This window comes from Thunnus thynnus, chromosome 12 (genome assembly GCF_963924715.1).
Source record: "Thunnus thynnus chromosome 12, fThuThy2.1, whole genome shotgun sequence".
NCBI lineage: Eukaryota > Metazoa > Chordata > Actinopteri > Scombriformes > Scombridae > Thunnus > Thunnus thynnus.
This window is the reverse complement of record NC_089528.1, coordinates 13,497,105-13,521,008: the sequence shown is the minus strand read 5'-3', so window position 1 is coordinate 13,521,008 and position 23,904 is coordinate 13,497,105. Positions and strand designations below refer to the sequence as shown.

Here is a 23,904-nt window from a genome sequence, read left to right as displayed (position 1 = left end):
ACCTCTACTTCTTCTTCGTGATGACGTCAGATTGTTTGCCCATGCCCACAAATGGCTTTCTGTTGTTGTAGCCTTTGTTGCTAAGGATGTTCCAAAGGTTGTTCACGTTGTCCACTCGCATATTTCGCATCGGATTCAGGCTTGAACATGTACAGATGTATTTGAGATGTGTCCATTTCAAGTAAAGAATGAGATAAATAAGTGAATGAAATCCTACTACTCTTGTTTGTTTATGTAGCCTCTGGAACCGTCGGAAGTTGGCCGAGATGCAACCTCCAAAAGCTGACCAATCAGAGCAGAGTGGGCTCATCGGGAGGGGGGCCTTAAAGAGACAGGAGCTAAAACTGAGGGGCTGCATGCATTAACGGTCAGTATAACATAAATAAGGAGTTTTTTAAAATTGTAAATCATGCAAAGATATTCCAGTAGGGCCCCAGAATATAAATATAGACCTGAAAATGTGCATGATACATCCTCCTTAAATGAATAATACAAAAAATATAGCACATAACGAGGAGGTTAAGATGGAGGAAGGAGCTGTAGCAGCAAAAGGTGTTAGCATGAGTGAATCAGCAGTGTCAGGTCATGATGGCCGTGTCGTACATCTGAATAAACATGATTGGATGTTACTTGTCAGCTGGTAGCCAAGAAGAATGAGCCAGTGATTTTGATATATAAATAATGATATATAATGCACACATGACCTAAGTGTCCTGCCTGAAAAGCTCTGCTCCAGTTTTCATAAGAGAAATTGGAAATTTAACGTGTTCCCATGTATGCTCAGACTTCCAACCACTTCGCCTGTTTAAACTTCACTCGTTGATAAATAATTGCCTGTCCGGGTCTCAGGTGCTTGTGATTTTATTCCATTTTGATAGATTGCAGGAACCTGTGACTGGAGTAAGATGTTTCATATTGGGAGTTTAATACCTGGTGATGGTCTAAGACTGAAATGTTGCTTTTTCAATAAACCTGGTGTGGACAGTGTGAGAGAGTTCACCACCTTCCTTTGAATGAATTAATCCCCCCACGTTGTGCATTAGACAATATTCACTTCTTCACATGTAAAATAACAAACTTATTTTCAATGATTGCATATTCTTTGAATTTATATGTGAGTCAATACCCTGCTCAGATTTCCTCGGATAATTCAGAGGATCTCCCTGCACACTGAATTATAATTATGATAATTCTGATATGTAATTACAAGGGTTTATCTGAATGAATGTGACCTGTATCATCGGAAAGGTGAACAGCATCATTTGTACCTGGAAAAATAAAGAATGATTTCAACTAATTATCTACAGGGCCAGACGGAAAACAAGTCTGGTAGCAAGAAAGAAGAAGTGCACTGTAACAGAGGGAGGTCGCAGATGCAATAAAAAAGATATGGTCCTTTCATCCTTTGGGTGACCCCACTGCTCAGGACAAAGTTGACTGAAGAAATTATCTCAACTTCGGCTTTTTTGAACATGCGCTGTAAGCTATGTCATCTGTGCACATGTTAATAATGTGGCTTCAATCAGTTCTGGCCTTGATATGATAAGTGAAACCAGTATAAATAAGTGGTGAGTAATGGAAATGAGTGGGAGTGAGGTCTGGGCACAGTGAGCTTCGAGGAAAAGTCAAACCAGTGACCCTGCAGTCTGACGTGGCTGACGTGAGGATCCCACTGATTTTGGACTAAAATGTCGAGAGACGTAATTTGCAGTCTGAGGATATCAGGTGGGCGCGTGAGCCCTGGTTAACAGGTCAGGTGTCGTCATGAAAAGTCACTAATGTTGTCGTGACGAGTTCTTGCATCAAGTTCTAGACCTCTGACTCAGTATCCGGAGCTTTGTGGGCAGGATTAAGAGCGGTCACTTTCCTGTGCCAGAGCCAGGAAAACTATGGAGGGAAAATGGGCACAAAAGCAGGAGATGAGATTTACGCAGCGTGTACAGCTTGCTGAAAGTTGACAAAAATAACAACTCTTACATCTGCATCTTTTCTAAGTTAGAAACCAGCAACTGCTATCAGGACCATAGGTACCAATTAGGACGCCAAGGACAATTAGCTTTTAACATTCTGTAGGAAGTTTATATCTTACAATTAAAATTTAACACTGATAGGCTGATTCTAGTTGTTTTATACTCAATAAAATTAGAATATGATTACTTTTAAGCCAACAAATAACACAATATAGGATTCTCTCATTTGTTTGCCCACCTTATTCCTTCCGCCATGTGAAGGAAGCTTTATATACAATATGAACATTTAACTGAATGAATAAAATGTTTTAAAAAAATCCAAATAATTAAAAAATAGTGAATATGACTTTACTTGGAATGGCAGAGGGGACTTGACGTCAGTATTTTTACAATCTTGGCTACAGCATTAAAGGATCCTCTAACTGTTGCCATGTCTGTGTTGCCTGAAAATGACATTGAGTAGATGGTTACTGTTTGTCAGTCACTGCCTCCCCTGACAGAAATTAGTTCTCATATCAGACTGAATAATGACGTGAAATTAAAATGTAAGTCATTATCAGCCTAGCAGTCAGTGCTTTAAACTAAAATGTGCTGTTAATTGATACATAATGGGCCGATGAGAAAAATGATCAACATCCACTGCTGAGTTTACATTTTATACGCATTTGCTCTTGCATTACAAATGTTCTCCAGTGTCCCCATGACTCTCTTCCTAATCTAATAGGGTTGAAATGGAAGCTCATTTCCTTTCTTCTTCCTCCCTCTGTCTTCTTTCAGGCCTCCGCTGATTCGACCACCTCGTGTCTCAGAGCAGACACACGCACAAGTTCACTGCATGACCCAGAGCACACTCATGCTCCTCATTGTCTCTCTTGGCATTAATTCTCCACCCCACCATGCTGGAGAGTCGGTGTTATCTCGGATGGCAGAATACCCCAGGCCTCTCCCTTCTCCTCCTCTCCTCAGATATCCCAGTATGGTCTATTTCTGTCCCTGCGTCTCTCTCTGCTTTCAGCAAAGTGCCTCTGACGTCTCTCTCTGCACTAAACAGATGAGGGCTGTCAGTGATGGGTATTCAGCTGAAGATCCCACCGCAAACCACCAGAATTTAAATAATGCCTTTCCTCTTTTTTTTATTTTTTATTTTACCAGATTATGTTTCCCATCTCAATCACTTTTCTAGTAACAGAAGCGATAATAAGACAATGGTTGTATGATGAGTTTTCAAATGTTCCGTCTCCCTTTTCTCTAATTTAGATTCATTATAATGATGAGATGTTATTTTTATATACAAAAGCAATTAAGTAATGAGGCATCAATGAATATTGGGAGCGAGGGGAAGAGCTGGTGATGGAGTGTGAAAAGGGCAAAGGGGATAAGGAGTGGAGGGAACAGAAATGAGAAGCGGGGATTATTTACAAAATGAATCTCTGAAATTGCTGAGTCACAGGAAGAGTAAAGCTGCAGACCAGCTCTCTTTCTCCTGCTGTCTCTTCCTCACCCACAAGCCCCACACCAAGACACACAGCTTGTCCCCACCCCACCCTACTGCCACCGTCACCACCAAACACTCACTCTCTCTCTCTCTCTCACACACACACACACACACACACACAGCCAAAGAGAACGATGGGTGCAGGAAAGAGGATGAGGCATGTTGTTACTCCACAGCTACCCTGCGGTATCGTTATCAGCAGTGCTTTCATCATACGGACTCATGAAATCAAACCAGATCGCAGTAAACGGGAAAATAAAAATTCACCTATTTAAATCTAAAGCAAGAGATTGGAGGCCTTGCAGTCAGATGATGACATGTAAGTGGACGCGTGTTTGACATGTTTTCAATGAACAGTATTGTCACAAATGGGCTTCACACTGTTGCAGGTTTCAGTAAGTATTCACTATTAAGAAGAAGAAGGTTGAAGATTTAATGCCGTTTTAACAGTCACAGCCTCTGGCCACAGATGGCATTTTGTAGAGCTCACCACATTGCTATTGCGCATATCTGCACTTTGTTTCCACAACATGCGCATGGGGATGCTATGAAATTTGCCCCCAATGGTCATGTCTTCCCATATGTTGTGCTGCAGCTATAAAACCTCTGACTCCGTATAAAAATCAGACTCACATGCTCCACTTACTGGAAAGCCGCAGCCCTCTGGAGCAGAAATTAGTGTGTGCAAATCGGTGATTGGCAAAGCTTGATAATCCTATCTATTACACTGCTCAGTGGGCAGAAAGCATTTATTTGATTGGTCAAGATGGATTATATTTATAGTTGTACTTGCCAAGAGTGACTATATAACAACAGCAGCATATTGGGAGGAAACAACACTAGGTCAAAACCTATTACATGGCTGGACTGTATATGAAACACTAGAGGGCCTTTAATTTCAAACAATGGATACAGGAAGTGGCGACACGTGGCGACACCCGGCCGAGGTGAGTATCGGTCAGTTGACTAATGAAGTTAACTTCATCACTCAGTCAGTGACTCACTCAGTCAGTCAGGGACAGACATTTATACTACTGTACATGCTGTACAACTATGACTTATATGTTTATTCAACTCAGTAACAATGGTCGTTTCATGCAGTTATAATACTTTAAATATTACTTTACATTAATTTAAAGTAGCTAAGTACCCTTACTCATATACTGCACATAAGCACAATTTTAAAGATCCCCTCCAGACATGTTTGAAGTTATATAAAAATACTCTGCTTTGAATAAAAATGTTTTGTCTGAAATTGCTTTTCCACAAAAAAGATTAGTTAACTAGTTAAAAATTCTTAAAATTACATCTACTATTTCCTCCTCATTAAAACTTCCAGAAACTATGAATATGCAAATATTGTTGACTTCAAAAGTTTAACTGCTGGAATGAGAAGTCTCCTACTTCACTATAACGTTATTTTCAGTGTGTGTGCACTGGAGGCTGAAGTTTCCACATCACACTTGTGTAAGTTGCATACCAGAGCATGATTGGCTCCAAACTAGTTGTGATGTCACAAATCCTGCTCGTAGGTTCATGTCTTAAACTCAGATTTTTGGTGAGCACAGTGAAACTTTCCTCATTCACCAGATTAATTTGAAAACAGCTTTCACAGTCACAACATCACAGTCAGGTGACAATAAGAGAAAAATATTTTTCACTGCGGGTACTTAACTTGAGTATTTCCATTTAATACCTCACATTTTAGAGAAAAATGTTGTACTTTTTATCCCACTATATTTATTTGAACAGCTTTAGTTAGAAGTTACGCTGCTCACAGGGTAAATGATCAGAAATTATAATAAATATATATTATTTATATTAATATAACACTGAGGGACCTTTCTGCAGCATGAGTACTTTTGATACTTTAAGAACATTTTGCTGTTAAACTTACATACTTTAAGTGAGATTTTGAATGCAGAATTGCTGTTGAGTATTTTTACATTTCAGTATTTCAAAATTCACTCAATTAAGAGATCAGAATACTTCTTCCATTGCTTCAGCTTTACTCTGCTCTTTGTGAATTTTGTGATCATTTGTGTTTTGTTTTCTGAGATTTAAATACTTTAAAATACATTAGTTATTTATTATATTAATAATTAGCTGAGGATTTTCTAAATACTCCAATCATGCCAGCTGCAATATTCAAAAAACAATTTGTTCATTTGTTAAATATCTGAATGTTTTCTGGTGTAGTTACTATCTACATATTAGTATATCAGCAGAAAAGCAACACTACTGCCCACACACATAATACAACCCCAGACACACACACAGCTGAGCTCCTATGGAATCAGCAATCAATCGACTGAGCAGCACCCCCTGCTGTCTGTGTAGCAGTGACAAGAAGAACACACACATCGTGAAACGCTGTGAAAACCCTAAAATATACCTGCAGAAACAGGAGAGAGGAGAGGAGAGGAGAGGAGAGGAGAGGAGAGGAGTCTGTTGTGATACAGTATGACTCAGGACTATAAAGTCAGAGTGGGTTTATGCAGAGATTAAAGGATTGAAGAACAAGGGAGAGAAAGCGTGGGCAGACACAGAGAGTCCACTAGGAGTCCTGAGGTCTGCAGGAGAGACTACGGAGAGTAACACGGCACTGTTACCCAAAATGAAGTGGAATCAACATTTGATGCAGTAGCACTGGAAGGTGCAGTGATCAATATATTCAACACTGTTTATTATCTCAGTGGGGGAACACAAAGCTCAAATTGTTTAACGTGTGAGGAGTAAAAGGAGACACGTCTGTGTCCTCTGAGGCGGCTGCCTCACAGTGAATGAGGCTGTCCCGTAAGCAGACAGTGTCAGATTGCATCTCCACCAAAGCTACTCTGTCCTTCAATAACACAGATTCCTGTCGAAGTGTCCTTGAGCAAGACGCTACACCCTTCCCATTTACATCAGTCACTTGGGATAATAGACGCAAGTAAATGGACCTTCAAGTCAATTTGAAAAAGCAGATTTTCTCCAGAAAATCCAATATGACCAGCTTCATTTCCATTCATTTTAAACATTCTGATTTTTAAAAAATCAAAAACAATCAGTAAACAATATAAAGTCTACAATATTATAACAAAAATGTTCACTTTGGTGCCACATATATATGTTTTTTGTGTGATATGTACGTACAATTGTCATGTGGTACCTGGAAAGATTGTGGAGTGACTCAGCTAAGCTGAAAAAATATAAATTCTGATTTTAGTTTTAAAAAATTATATATCCACATATTTGTGTTTTTGAGGAGGAAAACAAAAAAAATATTACAAATAGGTGTGTTGCTGATCTTAAAGTGCTACAGTATAATCAATATTTCTGAAACAATGAATCAGATGACTACTTGTGTGGTTAAGAGGTTGCTCATAGTAACAAATCCACAGAGAAATATCACCTGACACAGCATTTCCCCACAGCTCAACGGTGCATTTTTAGCATCTTTCAGATCTTTTTTGTGATTTTCAAGCCTGCAACTTTAACTTTCTGTTTTGGTTCAGTCTGACTGCTCTCATAAAAATAAGTTATTGCAGGTTTAAGGCCGACTGCACATCACACGCTTCAGTTTCCCGCTTACCTGAGTGAGTTGTAACACTTTTACACAAAGTGGTGTTCACAAACAAGCAGTAAAGTCTACATGGATAGCTAAGAGTAACAGATTAATGGCTGAAACGTCCTGCTTCTGCCACTCTATGTGGTTGTAGTATGAATTACCAAACCAATTACCAAACCTACTGAGAAAAAGAAAAAAGACCCACAAGCCATCAACAGCTCCACACAATCACTATATCTGGCCACAAATCCACTATGGCCACTGTGTTTCCTCTAGAATGAAATACTATTAAACAATCGTATGAAGACTTGGAACCTAACTCCATCTGATAGAGCTGTGGTGGTACATCGGACAAACAAGGAAGGGAACCATGGATTTATAACATATATACTAAAGGCTTTAATGTGTGGTACTAGACTAGCATATACAAAGGACTTTGGTTTGTGTAAGTATAATATGTATGACACAACTACCAAATACTATAGTATATAATATGAAAAGAGTGTGTATTATTAAACCGTGATGTACAGTGCTCTACATGTATGCTTCTTAAAGATTTTTCTAAATGGCCTGGCTCAGTTGATTGGGGTCAAGAGATTCAATGTCACACACAGGGGTACAAGAACACACACACACGCCCACCCACACTCACACACTCACACACACACACACACACACACACACACACACACACACACACACACGTGCTTGCATTCCTTTCTGGTTCTAGTGTTAATTAGAGTTGTGCATAAATGAAGGCAGATCTACTCCACCTCATTCTTGGGGTCAATTAGCTGTGACAGCAAGAGCTACACAATCCTAAGACCCAATTAATGAGAGGATTTACTTATTATCACACCGACATGATATAATTACATTGAAACATTTAGTGTTATGGGTAAGTGCTGGATGACAGATGCTACGGCTACCTTTAGCTGTCAGAAAGGATAATTGCTAATTATGCAGTTGGTGTTATTTTGGTGGTACTTTATTCATACTTTGTAGCATCAATAATTGTTATTCAAGACAGCCTACTGACACTGGAAACTGGAAACACCAACCACTCCAACGTCCATGAAGTAAAAGTAAACCAGTAAATCTTGTTGGCACGCATGTTCGTGTGTTAGCTGTGGATGAGTTGAAGAATAGGTGAGAAAAACACCTCAGGGAGACCCCAACTGTCAACCTGACGATGCAGCACTTCATCATCACATATACTCCAAGATTAATTTATGCGCATGGAATCCAAAGGTGATTCATTCTCTCACTAGAAACGCTGAATTTGGTCTTTGGGGATTTTAATTTATTGGGCTAAGTATATGAGGATGGGCTACCACAAGCCAAAGGCAGGTGTGCCCCCCTGTGAATCTCATTCCTAACCGTGAAGAAAATATATTTCCACACTTCTACATAGATGACATTTCTCCTGGGAAATATGCAGCCAATGTATTGTTTGAAAACTGTGTTAAACATGTGAAAATAGTCTCAGCACTGAAGGGGAATTAGCTTTCACCAAAACATTAAGAAAACACAGGAATAACCAGCTAAATGCACGTGTTCAAGTGTTGCTTTATATCTAGTGGCCTTACAGTCTCTGGAAACTCTTTACAAATCAAATTGAAATACTCAAGATACTCTATCCTCATGTTTGGTCTTGATTTGGCTCATAAGATTTTGCCAAACATGTTCATAATTGCTATTTTATCCTCAGAGAGGAAAGGTGAGCTGTGATCCAGACGGAGACAGAAGCCTGCTAATTAAAGCTGCTGAAAACAGTCATCAGCAGCACATTTCACTTTTAGCTCCAACACCCTTCTTCACACACTCACACACACACACACACACACACACACACACACACACACACACATAACAGTCAAGTTCAATTCAGCTGTAGACGCATGATACAGCCATGATATGCCATCCCTCTAAAGCTATCATAGTTCAGGTTGCATAGGGATGTTGCTAATAATAGAGATATCTAATCAATGGCCAAACACACACACACACACACACTAACCTTGGGCTGACTTTATGAGTCTACTATGCAATCTCCCTGCAATACTTGACAAAAACCATCAACAGCACTTCTCAGTGGGAGATCATTTATGTGGATGAGTGTGTGGATAATCTGTGTTTCTTCCATCCAGTCATAAAAAATGTAAGTGACAGATACCTGGAGGAGCTGGTTGGAAGGAGAGGAGGAGACCTCTATTTTTGGAGACGGTATTCTCACGGTATCCCAAGGGAGAGAGGGCCGCTGTGGGCTCCCCTCCTCAGATGGCAGCGTTGGAGAAAACTGCAAGAGACGAGCATCGGAAGATGTCAGTCAGACAGATGAGTGAACATATTTTGGGGCCTTGTGGCTGAGAAACAGCAACACACTCAGTTTAAATCAACACATTTGAGTGGCGAAGATGTGACTGCTGGGTTTGAGATGTGCTGAGTTGCAGGTTTGCTCCGTACTTGCTTTTGCCCTGAAAACTGAGTGACCTCTACTGATTTACTGAACGCCTACTGTATGGCATCTTGGGACTAAATGTAACAAAAAGAAGAAGCCAGTCAGGTTCTCCAACATCCAGGTCTTTTCTGTTGCTGTGACAACAACAAGGACAAGAGAGGCAACCTTGGATGCCGGACAGCTTTGTGTCGATACAACACTGGCATTCTCATGAAGGCTGTCAGCTTACAGCGCAACAACACTGACTCACAGCTCACAGCATTTCCGTCTGTATCTGCAGAGTAGTTCACTCAACTTTTTTAAGGCAGATATAAATTATGATCAGAACCACAGCAAGGATTTTAAACACTGAGATCATCAGCACACGTGCCCCCAAAACCCCTTTCATTCGCCTCAGAAAATTTGGACCAAACACTAAAAAGGTCTACATTTTTTTCTAATCGGTTCATATTTTGTGTTTTTAAAAACCAATTGTATTTACTTAAAATTACACTTAACTATTGAATTATACTCTCTGTGAAAGTGTGAAGGTCAAAATACAGTTTCTGAACCTTTGCCACATTGCCAGGAATACATTTCTGGGTACTAAATTCTTTATTTCTATTTGGATCAAGAGTTTTCAAATTTGAATACAATAAGTCTAACAATATTGAAATCAGCCTATGAAATACCCACAATGTGTAATTTTGTAATTGTAAAATGTACTTCTAAATTCCCAGGAAAATACAGAGGACATGACCTTAATGTCCTTAATAGTAGCTGCAGCTCTGATCCTGATCATATAAATGATAGTAAATACCAAAACAGACTGTTTGGATTGTTAATTCATTGGCAAGCCATTTATATTTATACTTAATTGTTTTCAAAAATGGGCTGCAGGCAAATGCATCATACTGTGCTGTTCAGTTTGGTCATAGAATATGTGTAATGTTTGGTAAATGGGTATTAGTATGTCAGAGAATTGACATTTCACACCAACAAGAGAGAAATAAACGTGAATGAATGGAATGATAAAGTTTTTTCTTAAGGAATGGAACCATCATTAATTTAGGATGTGTGTATAATCACTGCTGACAGGAGGTGAAGGTTTATGCACTCTATTTATTCACTTCAGGTGAGTCATACACACGCAGGTGGTTTGGCACAAGATAAAAGCAAAAGCTTTCACCCTGAAAAAGCTGTCAGACAAGCACCCAAGGGTACTGCATCTTTCACTCTCTACACTAGTCATTCCATCATCTCAAGTCTTTTAATAGAGCCAGTGGCAGAGAGTTTGTGTTTAGTGTGACATCTTGTGGCAGATATTAGCATTTCAGCCTAAAAAAAAACACCCACCTTCCTTTTTTCAGTGCTCTGTCTTGATAGCAAACAGTCAAAATGTTGTTGATATGAAAGTACTTCTTATGGTGTATATATACACTTTAGCAGTTTAGCTATTCTGCCCATATTGGCTACCGCAAAACCCATATCAATTGTGTGATTTTAAGCTAAAATAATTATTTTAAATTCATAAATTGGCTTTTAGTGTTCAATAAAGATACACATTGAGGGGTTATAACCTACATCAGATTAAAAAGTGTTAGAGGAATGTAATTTAAACTGAAAATTTAATTTAAAAGAAGAAAAAAAACATTTTAGCCGAGCTAGGCTATATTGATTACCTTCAATAACTTAACTTTAAAACTTGCTTCCTCTAGCTCTGTCTGTGACTGTAATATTTTTATTTTGGTGTTAAGGGGATAAAAAAAATAGTGGAAATTTGCAGTAGTCAACGATTAAACTTAAAAAACAAACAAACAGTGGCATTAACATGTGGTGAATGATGGGGAATGTAGTTTTAAAACTTTCGTTGCTTCAACATAATTACAAACAACGAAAAGGGAAAAAATATTGTTAATATGAATATCAAGTAATTCATAATATAACATGTATACATTAAACACAGGACTATGTAAACGTGGTCACTTTGCACCAGAGTTGTTAGTGGTTGAACTAAATTGACAGGAAATACATGAAACTGACTTCAAGTCCCAGAATGCTTTGAGAGCTCTGGCGTCCTTCTGGTAGTTGTAGTCCACATCAGGGTCGTTTCCGTGTATTTAGCCTACGTTAGGTGGTGGAATCTGCTCTGCAAAGACAAACACATGTGAAATTATTGATCAGGTAGGGCAAACAGTTTATTCCGGCGGCTTCCGCCTATTGAGCTTATCGAGCACATTAAAAATGTAAATTAATTTCTTAAAGTCAGTCCTTATTTTACCCGTTAATTTCAGTTTCAACCAGGGTGCAAATTCAGCGCTTACATGGCGATGCATTTCCTTTTGTTCAGTTAGCTTATGTGTAGAAATGCAGGAGCCAAATTCTCAGAATTGTGACTCATTTAAGGTAAACAGAGACTGAAAGGACTCATTAATGTTATTAAGCTACATGGCTACCTACTATTTTAAGACAGACTGTTGCAACACATTTTCGACGACACTCGACTCGTTGACATTTATTCAGCTAGCCTCGGTGAAGTTAGACATTTATTAGCCATATAGTTAGCTGTGTAAATATATAACCTGTAGTCTGTGTTAGCATCGAGCTATGCTAGTTAGCAGTAGCATTGGGCTTGTCGCAGTTTTGTTGTTTACATCCGGTAATGCGGGTCTGTTGGCTAATTTGCATGACTGTGGTTGATTGAGTTCAGGGCAGCAGACCCGCTGGGTACAGAACTAAGTGTGGATCTTAGTACTGTTAAAATATTTTTATTAAGATGTGAAGTTAGTGAGGAGTGAAGGGTCCTGTCATCACTAACTGAGTGTCTTTTGTGTTTCACAGGGTTGTGTGAATTTATGGAAACATGTCAAAGAAACGGGGCAGGTAGGCTCACCAAGCCAGTCTTACCTACAGTACATTACAGTGAACCTCAGTATACTTATCTATGATCCACCACCAGCAGGAACACACAGTAATCTGCTCTGTAAACAAACCCCCTACAAAGCTAATAACTTCTATTAACAACTTTAATCCTAAAGTTTCCAGCATCCCTCTTAAATTTAACCTCAGCCTCAGTGGTGTCAAACTGCCTTAAAACATTCATATTTCATTGAATAGATTTTTTTGTAATGCCATTTACACCATGTTGTGACCAGTTCTTTGGAATCAATTAATCTGCTGATTGGCATATGGCTGATAGCATTGTCTATAAAATGTAAGATAATAGTGAAAAATTAGTCCATTGCGATGTCTTCACATTTCTTGTCTTGTCTGAACAATGGTCCTAATCCCAAAGACATTTAGTTAACTGTCATGTATAACATAGAAAAATCTAAAATCCTCACATTTGAGAAGCTGCAACCAACAAATGTTTATCATTCTTGCTTAAATGACTAAAACAATTATTCAGTTGTCAGAATAGTTGACAATTACTTTTCTGTTGATCGACTAATTGATTGTCGTTGTAGCTCTATTCACAATGAATGTCTAGCACCGACCTGTCTGCACTACAGTTAGAAGACAACACTTGTGAAGTTACCCTGCCATGTTCATATTAATAATGACTTGTCTAGAAGCACTAAAGTCTTCATTAGTAGTACCTATGACAGAAATTTGTTTATCTGTAGCTTAAAAAAGATCATCGCACTGTAGATCTCCAACTCATTTTAATACTAATATGCTCACAGGAAGCGTAGCAGTGAAGAGCTGAGTGAGAGTTCGGCGTCGACCCTGAGCCCAGATCCTGACAACCTGCTGGGCCGAAGGATCCAGCACACCTGGAGGGAGAAGGGTAACGTGACCAAGTGGAAAGGCACGGTCCTGGAGCGCCTAACTGTTAACAGCTCCCTCTACATGGTCAAATACGATGGCTTTGATTGCGTCTATGGCATCGAGCTGTTCAAAGACAATCGGGTGTCCAACCTCCAGGTGTTGTCAGAGAAAGTCGGTGAGTATCACAGCATCCATCTCTAATCATGGATATATTTTGACTTTTTACCAGATATGCCTGCAATGTAAAAACTTAAAGTAAACTGTATGTTGAATCATTTTTTATCAAAGTAATTGGTTATAGAAACGCTTGAGTCTTGAGACACTAATTATATCTAATACATGAGTCAATAATTTTTATTATGATACTTTTGAAGAATGTCTAATATGATAAAGAGCTGAACTAAGCACAACTGATTGTCTGTCAAGGATTTTTGCAGATTTTATTGGTGCTTTGTCTGCAGTGTCAGATAATAATATTTGAATGTCCCAGTATGCTTTATCATCTGGGATCTATAAAAAAAAAAAGTCTGGTTAATAGGCGTATCAAAGTGTCTTGTCCTTCCCGCAGTGAATAATAAGATCAAGGTGCCTCCTGGGGCAGAGGAGCTGGTGGGCCGAGCTGTGGAACATCTGTTTGAAAAGGAGGACGGTGAGAAAAACGAGTGGCGAGGCATGGTGCTGTCCCGAGCCCCCATCATGACCCACTGGTATTATATCACCTACGAGAAGGACCCAGTGCTGTACATGTACCAGCTGTGGGACGATTACAAGGACGGAGATCTACGTGTGCTGCCTGAGTCAGGTACCATATATAGAGCTTTATTGTTTATGCGCATAAAACCATCAATGTTTCATATGTCAGATGCTCCTGCAAAGGTGGGAGGAAGAGAACATGACAAATTTACATAGTCAGTATTAAAACACTTCAGTGTCTCTGCCTTGTTTCTGCTTTATTTAAAAGTAAGAATCCATTTTGTAACGGGCACTCAGGTCTTATCACAAAGAGACTAGTACTATCTTGGAGGAAACTAGGCTAAACGCTTATATAAACTGGGGCAAGCATATTGTAGATGATTTACTACCTTAAAGGATTTGGCTGGCATTTTCTGTATTTTTCTTATAGTCAACAAATCTCATGCGCAGAGTCAAACCAACAATGAATTCATCTTACATACAATACTTACATTGTATGTGTATCCAAAGCCTTATTTATCATATTCCTCTGTGCCATAAGCCTCTGTTGTTGTCCAAAAACTATTAAAAACTCATCAGGGAGCCACACTGCTGTGACATGCTTCCTCATGAAGATTGTGATCACGGTAGTTTGTTTAGGAACGGCTCCAAAAACTAACTAACAAATCTCACAGGCAGAGCCAAACCAGCAATGAACTGATCCTACTTACAAGTACTGTGTGTGTGTAGTGTATACAGTGGTTTGTTTAGAAACAGCTCCAAAGAGTAATAACAACGATAAGATTGGCGCTCTCGCAAGAGTAGTTCCTTGTACAGCAGATGCCACTGTGCATGCGTGAGAATGCGGTTTAGTTAACATAGCTTTTCTAGCTTGTTGTGCTACACATCACAAGCTCTTGACTTTGTACTTCATTTTAAATTTCTCAAAGAACTCTAAAGTCAAGAGGTTGTGGTATGTAGCACAACAAGCTAGCGAAGCTCTGTAAACAGAACTGCATTCCTGTGCAGGTGTAGTGGCGCCTGCTCTACAAGGAACTTCTCTTCTGAGACTGACAGTCTTATCGCTGGTATTACTCTTTGGAGCTGTTTCTAAACAAACCACCGTATACACTACACACGCAGTACTTGTAAGTAGGATCAGTTCATTGCTGGTTTGGCTCTGCATGTGAGCTTTGTTGACAACAAGAAAAAAATAGGAAATCACGAGGTATATCCTTTATCCATGCGTTTTTAACAAATGTTTAAACTTTGGCTGGCTGGTCTTATTCAGTCTTTCTCTACCTTATCTTATTGTTTATCTGTCCTTCATCCAGAAAACAAACACCTGCTGCCAGCTGACAGAAAGCCGGGTGAGGAGCCGGAGAGCCTTGTGGGTAAACAGGTGGAGTACGTCACAGATAATGGTCTGAAGAGGACGGGATTGGTCATCTACCAGGTTCCAGCTAAGCCCACGGTATACTACATCAAATATGATGATGATGTCCACATCCACGTCTACGACCTGGTGAAGACCACCTAGTACTGACTGTCCCGTCTCGTCTTCAGCTGACGGCTTATCTTCGTGCCGACCAGTCGTTACCTGTTCTAGTGTTACAGATTTTTCTTCTCCCTCAATGGGAGGCGATGTGCCGAAGATCAAAAGCCCCGTCTTGTTTTTTTGTTTTTTGTTTTTTGGCTCCCAGAGGTTTTATTTTTCGTTCTCTCATTACAAGACTTCTAGGTTTTTGATTCTCAATTTTAAGTTGACCTTAATGTATGACTCTTAGGTCCTCTTCAGTGTAAATAAAGCAGGTCTGAGACCAGCTGTATAGCCCAGCAGATGAAATGGAGCTAGAGGTTTGTTTTGATTAAATCACACTTGTATAGTGCAACTTTCAAACTCCAAATTCATACTTTTTGTAAACAACACTTAAGACTAAAAGAATCCGCTTTCTTACCTATACCTCTGTGTTTTACTTGTATTTCATTTCACTTTTATATGCCTGTGCTATTTATTTCATCTGGAATATCTGGCTGTGCTGCTGGTGACATTTTGGCAAAACTTGTCTGCTGTGCTTTATATGTGTCACTGGGTACGCCTCAGTTTGTTGAATCTAGAAGTAATATTCATTTGACCAGTGTGCTGATTTTACATCACAGTGAACTCAGATTTCAGTTAAAGTGTATAGGCATCGATGAGACTCGACTGTGTCTCACTTCATGGATATAAACCACAGATTATTCTAAAAAGTCATGTATCATATTTCTGTTTCAACATGTAAACTGCAAGTTTTCTACATTATAATAATATATCAGAAAATTCCGATGTTTATGTCAAGTTGTTTCAACGGTGTTTGTGCTACACACTATTTATGTAGTTTAAATTGGCTACAGACATTGTTTAGTATTTTGAACTGAAGTCTTTATTTGCCAAAACTGAATGATGTGATATGATATATTCAGGCCTCAAAATATTATTCATTGTGACCCTAAATATGTTTTGTTCTGTAAATATAATCTGAAACATTTTTATGAACGTTAAACAAAGATGCTTGAAAATTATTTTCATGTCCAGTTATTGTTGACAGCTGTTTGCGTTGCAGTGGAGAAATTATATGTGGTTCCATCATGTGAGTTAGGGTGTGAGCAGTAACACATTCATTTAGATTTAACCAAATAGTAAACACATTTTATCAGATAAGGAACAAGAGCACTTCCTGATAAATTATTTATTTAAGCTCTTCAAATGACCAACGAAAAGCTTAAAAGTTGGATCTTAATATATAATATATGATTAATTAGCATACTGTTCTTAATCTGTTATGAAATGTTGAGCGTATTTTGACCCTGTAATTGGGCTGTTTTCCTTTACATAATGACATCCATCACTTTAAAGCTACAATCCAAGGACCTGACCTTATGACCTCTGTTGTTACATCTTTAACTATTTATTGCTGATACAGCAGTGACAGAATATGTGAATGCCAGTCTTTATACAGTTATATGAGCTGAGAAATGTCTCATCTTGACCTCCCTAAACACAGTGAATTCTTTAAAACGTGAATGGACTCACAAATTTTGACAAAAATGTTACTTCAATCCAGTGCTAGTTTTTCAAAAGAACCCATTTTCACCTTTCAAATGTAGTGGTGAAAACAACTTTCAAAGATATGTGAGTAAAATGTTTAAAGGTTTTAATTTTTAAAGTTAAAATAGATGCTACCTTCTGCTCTAAAGCTTAATAAAAGCTAAATGCTATGTCCACAATGTATAGCTGATGTTTACCATGTTCACCATCGTGGTTTAGCGTGTTAGCTTGCTAACATTTGCTAATTAACTAAACACAAAGTACAAGTGAGACTGATGGGGATGTCAATAGTTTTGCAAGTATTTGGCCATAAACCAAAGTACAGGACAAATTTTCAAATAAAGTTTTTACCTGATGATGGTGCTAGAGGAAAAGTTATAGTCCCCCTCCGCTCGAAAATGTGTTTTTCTTCTTCCTTCGGTTGGATGTTTGAGCTTCACTGTGCAGAATGATGTATGTGCAGAGTTTGACACTAGAAGTTTTCACATGCATCTGCTGAAGGAAAGTTTCTCACTGAAAATACGAGTTTAAGGTGTGAACCTCTGAGCATGATTTGTGACATCACAACTAGTTTGGAGCCAATAATGGTCCAGTATACAGTTTACACAAGTGTGATGTGGAAACTTGAAGCCTCCAGTGAACAAACACTGAGAACGGACTTTTCAGTGAAGTAGGAGACATCTTGTGTGTGGAAATGAACAATATTTGCATATTTATATATTCTGTATTTTTCAATAAGGGAGAAGGACGAGAAGTCATTTTAAAGGGTTTTAATTGGGTCATTGTACTTTTTCCTGTGGAAAAACCATAGTATTTTTACTTCTTAAAACATGTCTGGAAGGAATCTTTAAGGGATCACCAAAGTCCCAAACCGCAACCTCAACCTCATGGTGGTGCCAGAAGAAAAGTCAGGGGATCACTAAACTCATTAGGATTCATCCTCTGGGGACCATGAATGTAAAAAGGTCATAGCAGTCTATTAAATAGTTGTTGATATTTCGGTCTGGACCAAAGTGGTGGACAGACTGACCAACACAGTCATCCCTACTGCCGTGCCGCTTGAGTGGCTAAGGAGTCAAGTTACTAACAGGATAAAGTTTAACTCAACATTTCCTTCTAGTTGTGCTGCTTCACTTTTTTGGAGCCCATTTAAATCAGATTCCTGATTAGCATCTGCACTTAAAGGCCAATAAAATCAGAGGAAAAGAAGCTAATGATTAATGCTATAGATGATTCAAGATCAGCATAATTTAAATGTCTGTTTCATCTTAAAGCAATAGACACTTGTGTTAGCTAAACATTAACATACTCCTTAATGACTACTTTCTCATCATTAGTTGTGCCCCATAAGGTGAGCTATTAAAGATGCAGCATGTGTTTGTCTGTGCAAATGTCCTCTGTTATGAGATGAAAAGCTTTCCCCTTTTTTCTGTACCTGGTGAAATAATATAAAGACTATCACATAATTAGTCCTGATTGCTTGTTATTTGCTACTATTTGTTTAATGGTGTCATGCTGGTGTTTGAAATCATTCAACACCCACAAATGATATTAGAGGTGACCCCTGCTCAGATATTTGCAATTATTTAATGCCAAACCATCTGCCATGAGGTGCAGCTTATATCTGATATCCATGTAGCAGGGTTATCTGTGTCTTTACATCAAATGTCAGCTGCAGCTTTGATGAGAGGACATGTTGTCTCCTGATTCCTGCTCGTCCTGACCACACATGTAGCCACATGCTTACTGATGACTGCAGTCAGACCCTTCATCCTTCAGAGTCACTCCGAGGTGCCAGGGTGCTGGTGGTGACGGGTGCCAGTACAGCCATCGGGGAACAGTTGGCATACCATCACACCAGGCTCGGTGCCCAGATAGTAATAATGATGAGGAGGGAGCACATGCATTGCACAAGGTCTGCACTCTTGAGAATGTGTCTGATGCAGTTTATTACCTGTTGTGCACTTCCTTTTACACATCCATCAGTACTTTCTGCCTTTTTATTTCTTCATGACACCATCTGCCTGGCTTTGGTTTTCAGTTCAGGCAAAACAGAACAAATAAAGGACCATATGTGCCTGGTTATGGCTCTAACTCTGTCCCTGTCCTGTGGGCGGCAGAAGAGCTTGGGGGCCCAGTATGTTGTAGACCTGCATTTAAAATGATACATGTCCTTTTCTTTTGGACCCTGAAAGTGGTTATACTCACTGCTGTCTACTAAAACGTGTTCAGGGTTCAAACCCTGAAGGGTTTGTGTTATTATTATTTGTTGTCTTCTGCCCCAGCTCAAATTGCTGTGAGCTGGAATGAGGTAAAACCATGAAACTTGGCCCAATAACTGGAAATTGTGTGCATGTACTTCCCAAGAAATATGAGCCCAATCAGCCAGATGGTGGCGCTGTCATTAAGACCCAAAAATTAAATTTTGGAAAGGCCACGCCCCTAACACTGTAAGTCTTGACTTGAAATTTCACACTCAGGTTCAGCACAATGTGCTCTACAAAAAAAACCTCTTGGACCAGGGTTGTAGCCAGAATTATAGAAATACTGATACAGCCCTGCTAGGGAGGTTTGGGAGCATGCCAATGTAGTAGAACAAAGGGAAAAGCTTTAGCCAAACAAAGATATGGCCTGGACCCAACCACAACATAAAAATACAAGATAAAAAAAGATATGTTAAAAAAAAGAAAGAAATTATTTAAATGATAAAATAGTATGTCAAGTTATCAGTTCTGAAGGCAATTTACCTGCAAAACATAGCTCACTCATAATGCAGGAAGTACAGGGTCTGAGGATGCTGCAGCACCCCCTACTGGCTGAGGTTACAATTTTAAAGGGGACATGTTATGGAAAATGGATTTTGTCTAGTCTTTGTATGGATTTGGCAGGCTGAAATATTATTTAGGTACTGGAGGAAAATTACATAAATGTGGTTCTCCGTGGTGTTTGGACAGAGTCTTCAGATTAACAAGTCTAAACAAGCTGTTCAGAGTTATTGCCCTTGTTGATGTCACAATGGGGACACAAGCAATGAATTAGCATTGATCAATCAGTTAGCTGTGCTTTTTCGAGCCAGTAACACTGCTTACCTAATGTACTGTAGCTTACTGCCCACTTTGTAATTTTTTTAACTCTTGGGTGTGGAGTAGCCTGGCAGGGACAGAAATAATGAATTTCAAATTTGGTGGGTGCTACACCCACCAAAAACGGCATGTTCAATACAAGGGAAGAAAGAAGATCTGGAACATTTTTGACTTGGACAATTACAATTTGATTCAAACTTATTTCTTTGAAAAAAAAACAAAAAAACAACACGTTCCACAGATTCAAGGAAGATGTATAAAATTCTTATTATTGATCAATTAATTATAGTGATAAATTATCACTGAAACATTTTGGTAATGTGCCTCATTTCCTGTCCTCAAAGATTCTGATACATGAAGGTGCAGCTTTAGAGAGCCAAAGGAAACAGCAAGTCTTGTCATTTCAAAATGTTTAGCAGCACAATGACCCAGAAGAGATTGACTTCTCTCTCATGCATGCGAATATGGCTCTATGCCCTGATGTGATCCTTCATCACCACAAACCTCATGCATGACCTGGCAAGGGCCACTTTTGGAGGCGATAAGGTATTTGTTTATTCAAAGCTGCTGCCATGCAGTGTAACTTTATTATAATGTAGTAACCTGTTTCCCACCCTGAATATTTTGCCACTAGAAATGTCAGAGCAGAAACTCCTCGTTGATTCTGTGTGCAAAAGTTTGGACATGTCACATTTTGCAAGCATATAGGTTAATGCTTTGTGAGCTCAGATCTTGAACAGAGCTGCTGCTCCTGTACCTGTGGTGTAACTCGTAGTTACTTGTTTTGAGTGTGTAGGCCAGGTGCAATACAGTCTATGGAGGGCCGTAGCCAGGCTTACCATTGATGGAACTGACCAATCTTGCTTCGAGAGGTAGGCTATGTAACCGCAGCGCTTCCTTATTATTGCCATTCTATATTCTTCTTAAATTGTTTAAGTGGATTTGTATCATCCATCCTTTGTTCACAACACACCATACAACTAAGTAGTTTTAGCAATTTGTCACTTTAATTTAAAATACTGAGAAAATACTGAGGACATGACCTCGGTGTACTCAGTGGTAGCTACGGGCCTGTCTCGGACCATAAAAGTCCGCCATGATAGATTTTTGGCTAATTTGCATAAACTGAAAAAACAATAATGGCATGTACTTTTTGGATTTTGACTCCGTTAACACCAAATTTGGTATACAGCCTTGGGGGACTGAGATACACATTTCTAATATAAATGAGCAAGATTGGTCGAAAAACATGGCTGCCATCAACCAAAATATCTTCACAAAGGGCGATAACCAGAACTCATTACCAGTTTGTCCAATCATCATAAATCTTGGTAGGTAACGTCAGTCCGTGTTTGGACACAGGTCTACCAAAGCATTTTGAGCCCAGCTCATGGGGGGCGCCACACGTGACATGTATCTGAAAAGCTGGCTGACAGAATTTCACCAAAGTTGGTGTGCATGCTCTGAGAAGAAGTGTAAACCAAAATATTGATTGGTGCAATAGGCGTGGCCTATCACAAATCTGCTCATAACTCAAGATGCTTTTGAGCAATCCTGATTAAACACACTGGAGACATCCTGTACTATTTCCTGAACATACACATCGCGTTTCGATCAAATCCAATGAAGGGGGGACGAATGGTGGAACTTTGAGTGCACAATTATTGAAATGCTGTAGGCTTTGTGATGATGAAACAAGTAAGTGTGTAATTGATGTCACTTCTTCTTTAACAGAATTAAACTAGCTGAAGTGACTTTGCTCACTTTTGTGAAGCCTGAAACCCACTCATTGCTGCCCGTGGCTTTAATTTTGGCTGATTGAACTGCTTCCTTCTGTTTAGTGCAAAAAGGTTTGAACCCTATATTTCATTTTTATGTTTATTAAGCCTCTTTCACACAGGAGACAAAGGATTTAGTAGTGATTTTATGTTTGTTATGTGTGTGGGAGTGTTGTTAAAACCAACAGTAAATTAGTCACCTGTTTACTCCTTTACCAAACAGGCTGAAAGCTGTTTTAGAGCTCTATGAAGGATTCAAAGGGGAGCAGCTTCTTTATGCATAATATATTTATACACAGATATATGTATATGAAAGGTTGTTATTAGAAAATGCTCTGCTCTATTTTTTTCCTGTGAGTTATATTATTACAGGACCTTCCCAGAAAACCTTGAAACTTTGTCTGCATTCTTATTGGCCAATAAACAAATACACTCGACTCCTTTGTGTTGCTTAGCAACGCAAGCCAGTCCCTGGTTTTATATATGAAAAACCAGCATGCCGCCAATCTGGAGATTTACAGGGTGCAGTGTGAATGAGACCAGCCACGACGCATTTTTAATTAAATCCTTGCAAGCTTTTTATAAAAGACAGGGTTTGTAAGGATTGTAATTAATACTGTAGGAAACGGTGATGACATGATTGATTTTTGCTCTTTGCTCTGCATTTACAGTCAGTGGAGATAAAGATGATTCAGGTGCTTCAACGTTCAAATGTAACTGTTTATTGGTCTCATCAAAAATATTCACAGCTTTGGATTTCAGTGATATACAAGATAAATGTAACAATCTTTACTTTTCACATTGTTTTAAATCAAGTCAAGGTGCATTTTCTCTCTAATGAGGTCAGCTTGGCTTCAGCACCCTGTTTGCCATGTGTAACAAACATCAGGTCACTCATTCAGGTATCCTAGTAACAACATTTTTTTTGAATTTCTGAAAGCTTCAACACTTTTCAATCATTTTCATCCATTTATTTTTTAAGTCTACATTAATATATTTACATACAGCTCGTAGAATCTGACATACCTTGGTGAAGTGGATTGATTTAATTCTTTTTATTGTGTGTGTCTGTTATGTCTTCATCCTTCTTTTCCTATATGAGTATCAGCTGTTATACTGGCAGAGGACTATGATCTATCACAGATGTCTTCTGCTGTGTGAGCGCGCCTCTCAGACTTCTTAGTGACTGTGGATATCTTATATTTGCTCAGGTCTGTTTACTGATATTAATCAAAACTCAGAAAGACCTGGCTCTGCATCCAGCTCATAAGCAGACCAAATACTGGCAAGTGAAGGGTAATGCAGAACTACATAAAGTAATGGAAACTGTGTGCATGAGACACATTCCCTAATTATTTCTGGTCCTAATGGGCCCCTAACACTGCCACCAAGTTCACACTGAGTGGTTTCTGTGACACCATGAGGCATAGCAACATGTTAGTCACCATGCAGAAAGTCAGGTCAGCCTCCAAATGTTGGGGTTTTTTTAACAATGAGGATGATTGCCTGCACTGTTGGTTTTGTGATTTATTATTTTGTGTGACTTTAGATGCATGCATGTCTGTGTTCTATACGTCACCACAAAGACCTCTCCGGCTCTATGCACACCACAGCTGGGATCAGAACGAGTCCTTCTATCTCCCCTTTTCATTCACCTGGTCGCTCAGAACTGAAACACATACTGAAGAAACTACTAGAGCACTACAAGAAGGGTAGCCACTCCACTGCCCATTACAGCAACCAAGGCAGCCACTTAAGTCCATAGAATGATTTAGACCCCTCTTACTAATGGATGACATGTATTTAGTCCTCTAAGTACTCAAAGTGTTGCACATAGTAAAGTGTTCTGGCAGCAGGCCATCTGATCTAAGAGGAGTAATATGTTGGACAGCAGGATGAAGTATAGTTAGCAGGAAAGAACAGGATAGATTGGATAGATTTTTGTCTTTAAGGATCTCCTCGGTGTGTGTCGTACACTGTATGTGGTGGTTTCAGATCCAATGCTGCCATGTGTGTGTTGATGCAGATGTGAGAAAAGAAAGCAGAAATACACTTCA

General features: G+C 39.1%; 1 protein-coding gene across 2 annotated transcripts; it reads left to right on the top strand.

Annotated features, from left to right (window-relative positions):
• Window positions 1–11,500: 11,500 nt before the first annotated feature.
• LOC137194075 (spindlin-Z-like) lies at window positions 11,501–16,460 on the top strand. 2 transcript variants are annotated; one of them, XM_067605614.1, is made up of 5 exons: window positions 11,501–11,639; window positions 12,297–12,338; window positions 13,142–13,401; window positions 13,795–14,028; window positions 15,233–16,460. In XM_067605614.1, the coding sequence occupies exons 2-5, from the start codon at window positions 12,319–12,321 to the stop codon at window positions 15,436–15,438; spliced, it is 720 nt and encodes a 239-aa protein (XP_067461715.1). In that variant the 5' UTR covers window positions 11,501–11,639; window positions 12,297–12,318; the 3' UTR covers window positions 15,439–16,460. The 2 variants fall into 2 exon arrangements, with proteins under 2 accessions (XP_067461715.1, XP_067461716.1); XM_067605615.1 differs by lacking the exon at window positions 11,501–11,639 and adding an exon at window positions 11,669–11,861.
• Window positions 16,461–23,904: the final 7,444 nt, after the last annotated feature.

Bases quoted from the DNA above. Each gene is read 5' to 3' on its own strand.
- LOC137194075 (XM_067605614.1), top strand. From the start codon at position 12,319: ATGTCAAAGAAACGGGGCAG. The intron at 13,402-13,794 runs GTGAGTATCACA...TCCTTCCCGCAG, and splicing joins GGTGTTGTCAGAGAAAGTCG to TGAATAATAAGATCAAGGTG. The intron at 14,029-15,232 runs GTACCATATATA...TCCTTCATCCAG, and splicing joins ACGTGTGCTGCCTGAGTCAG to AAAACAAACACCTGCTGCCA.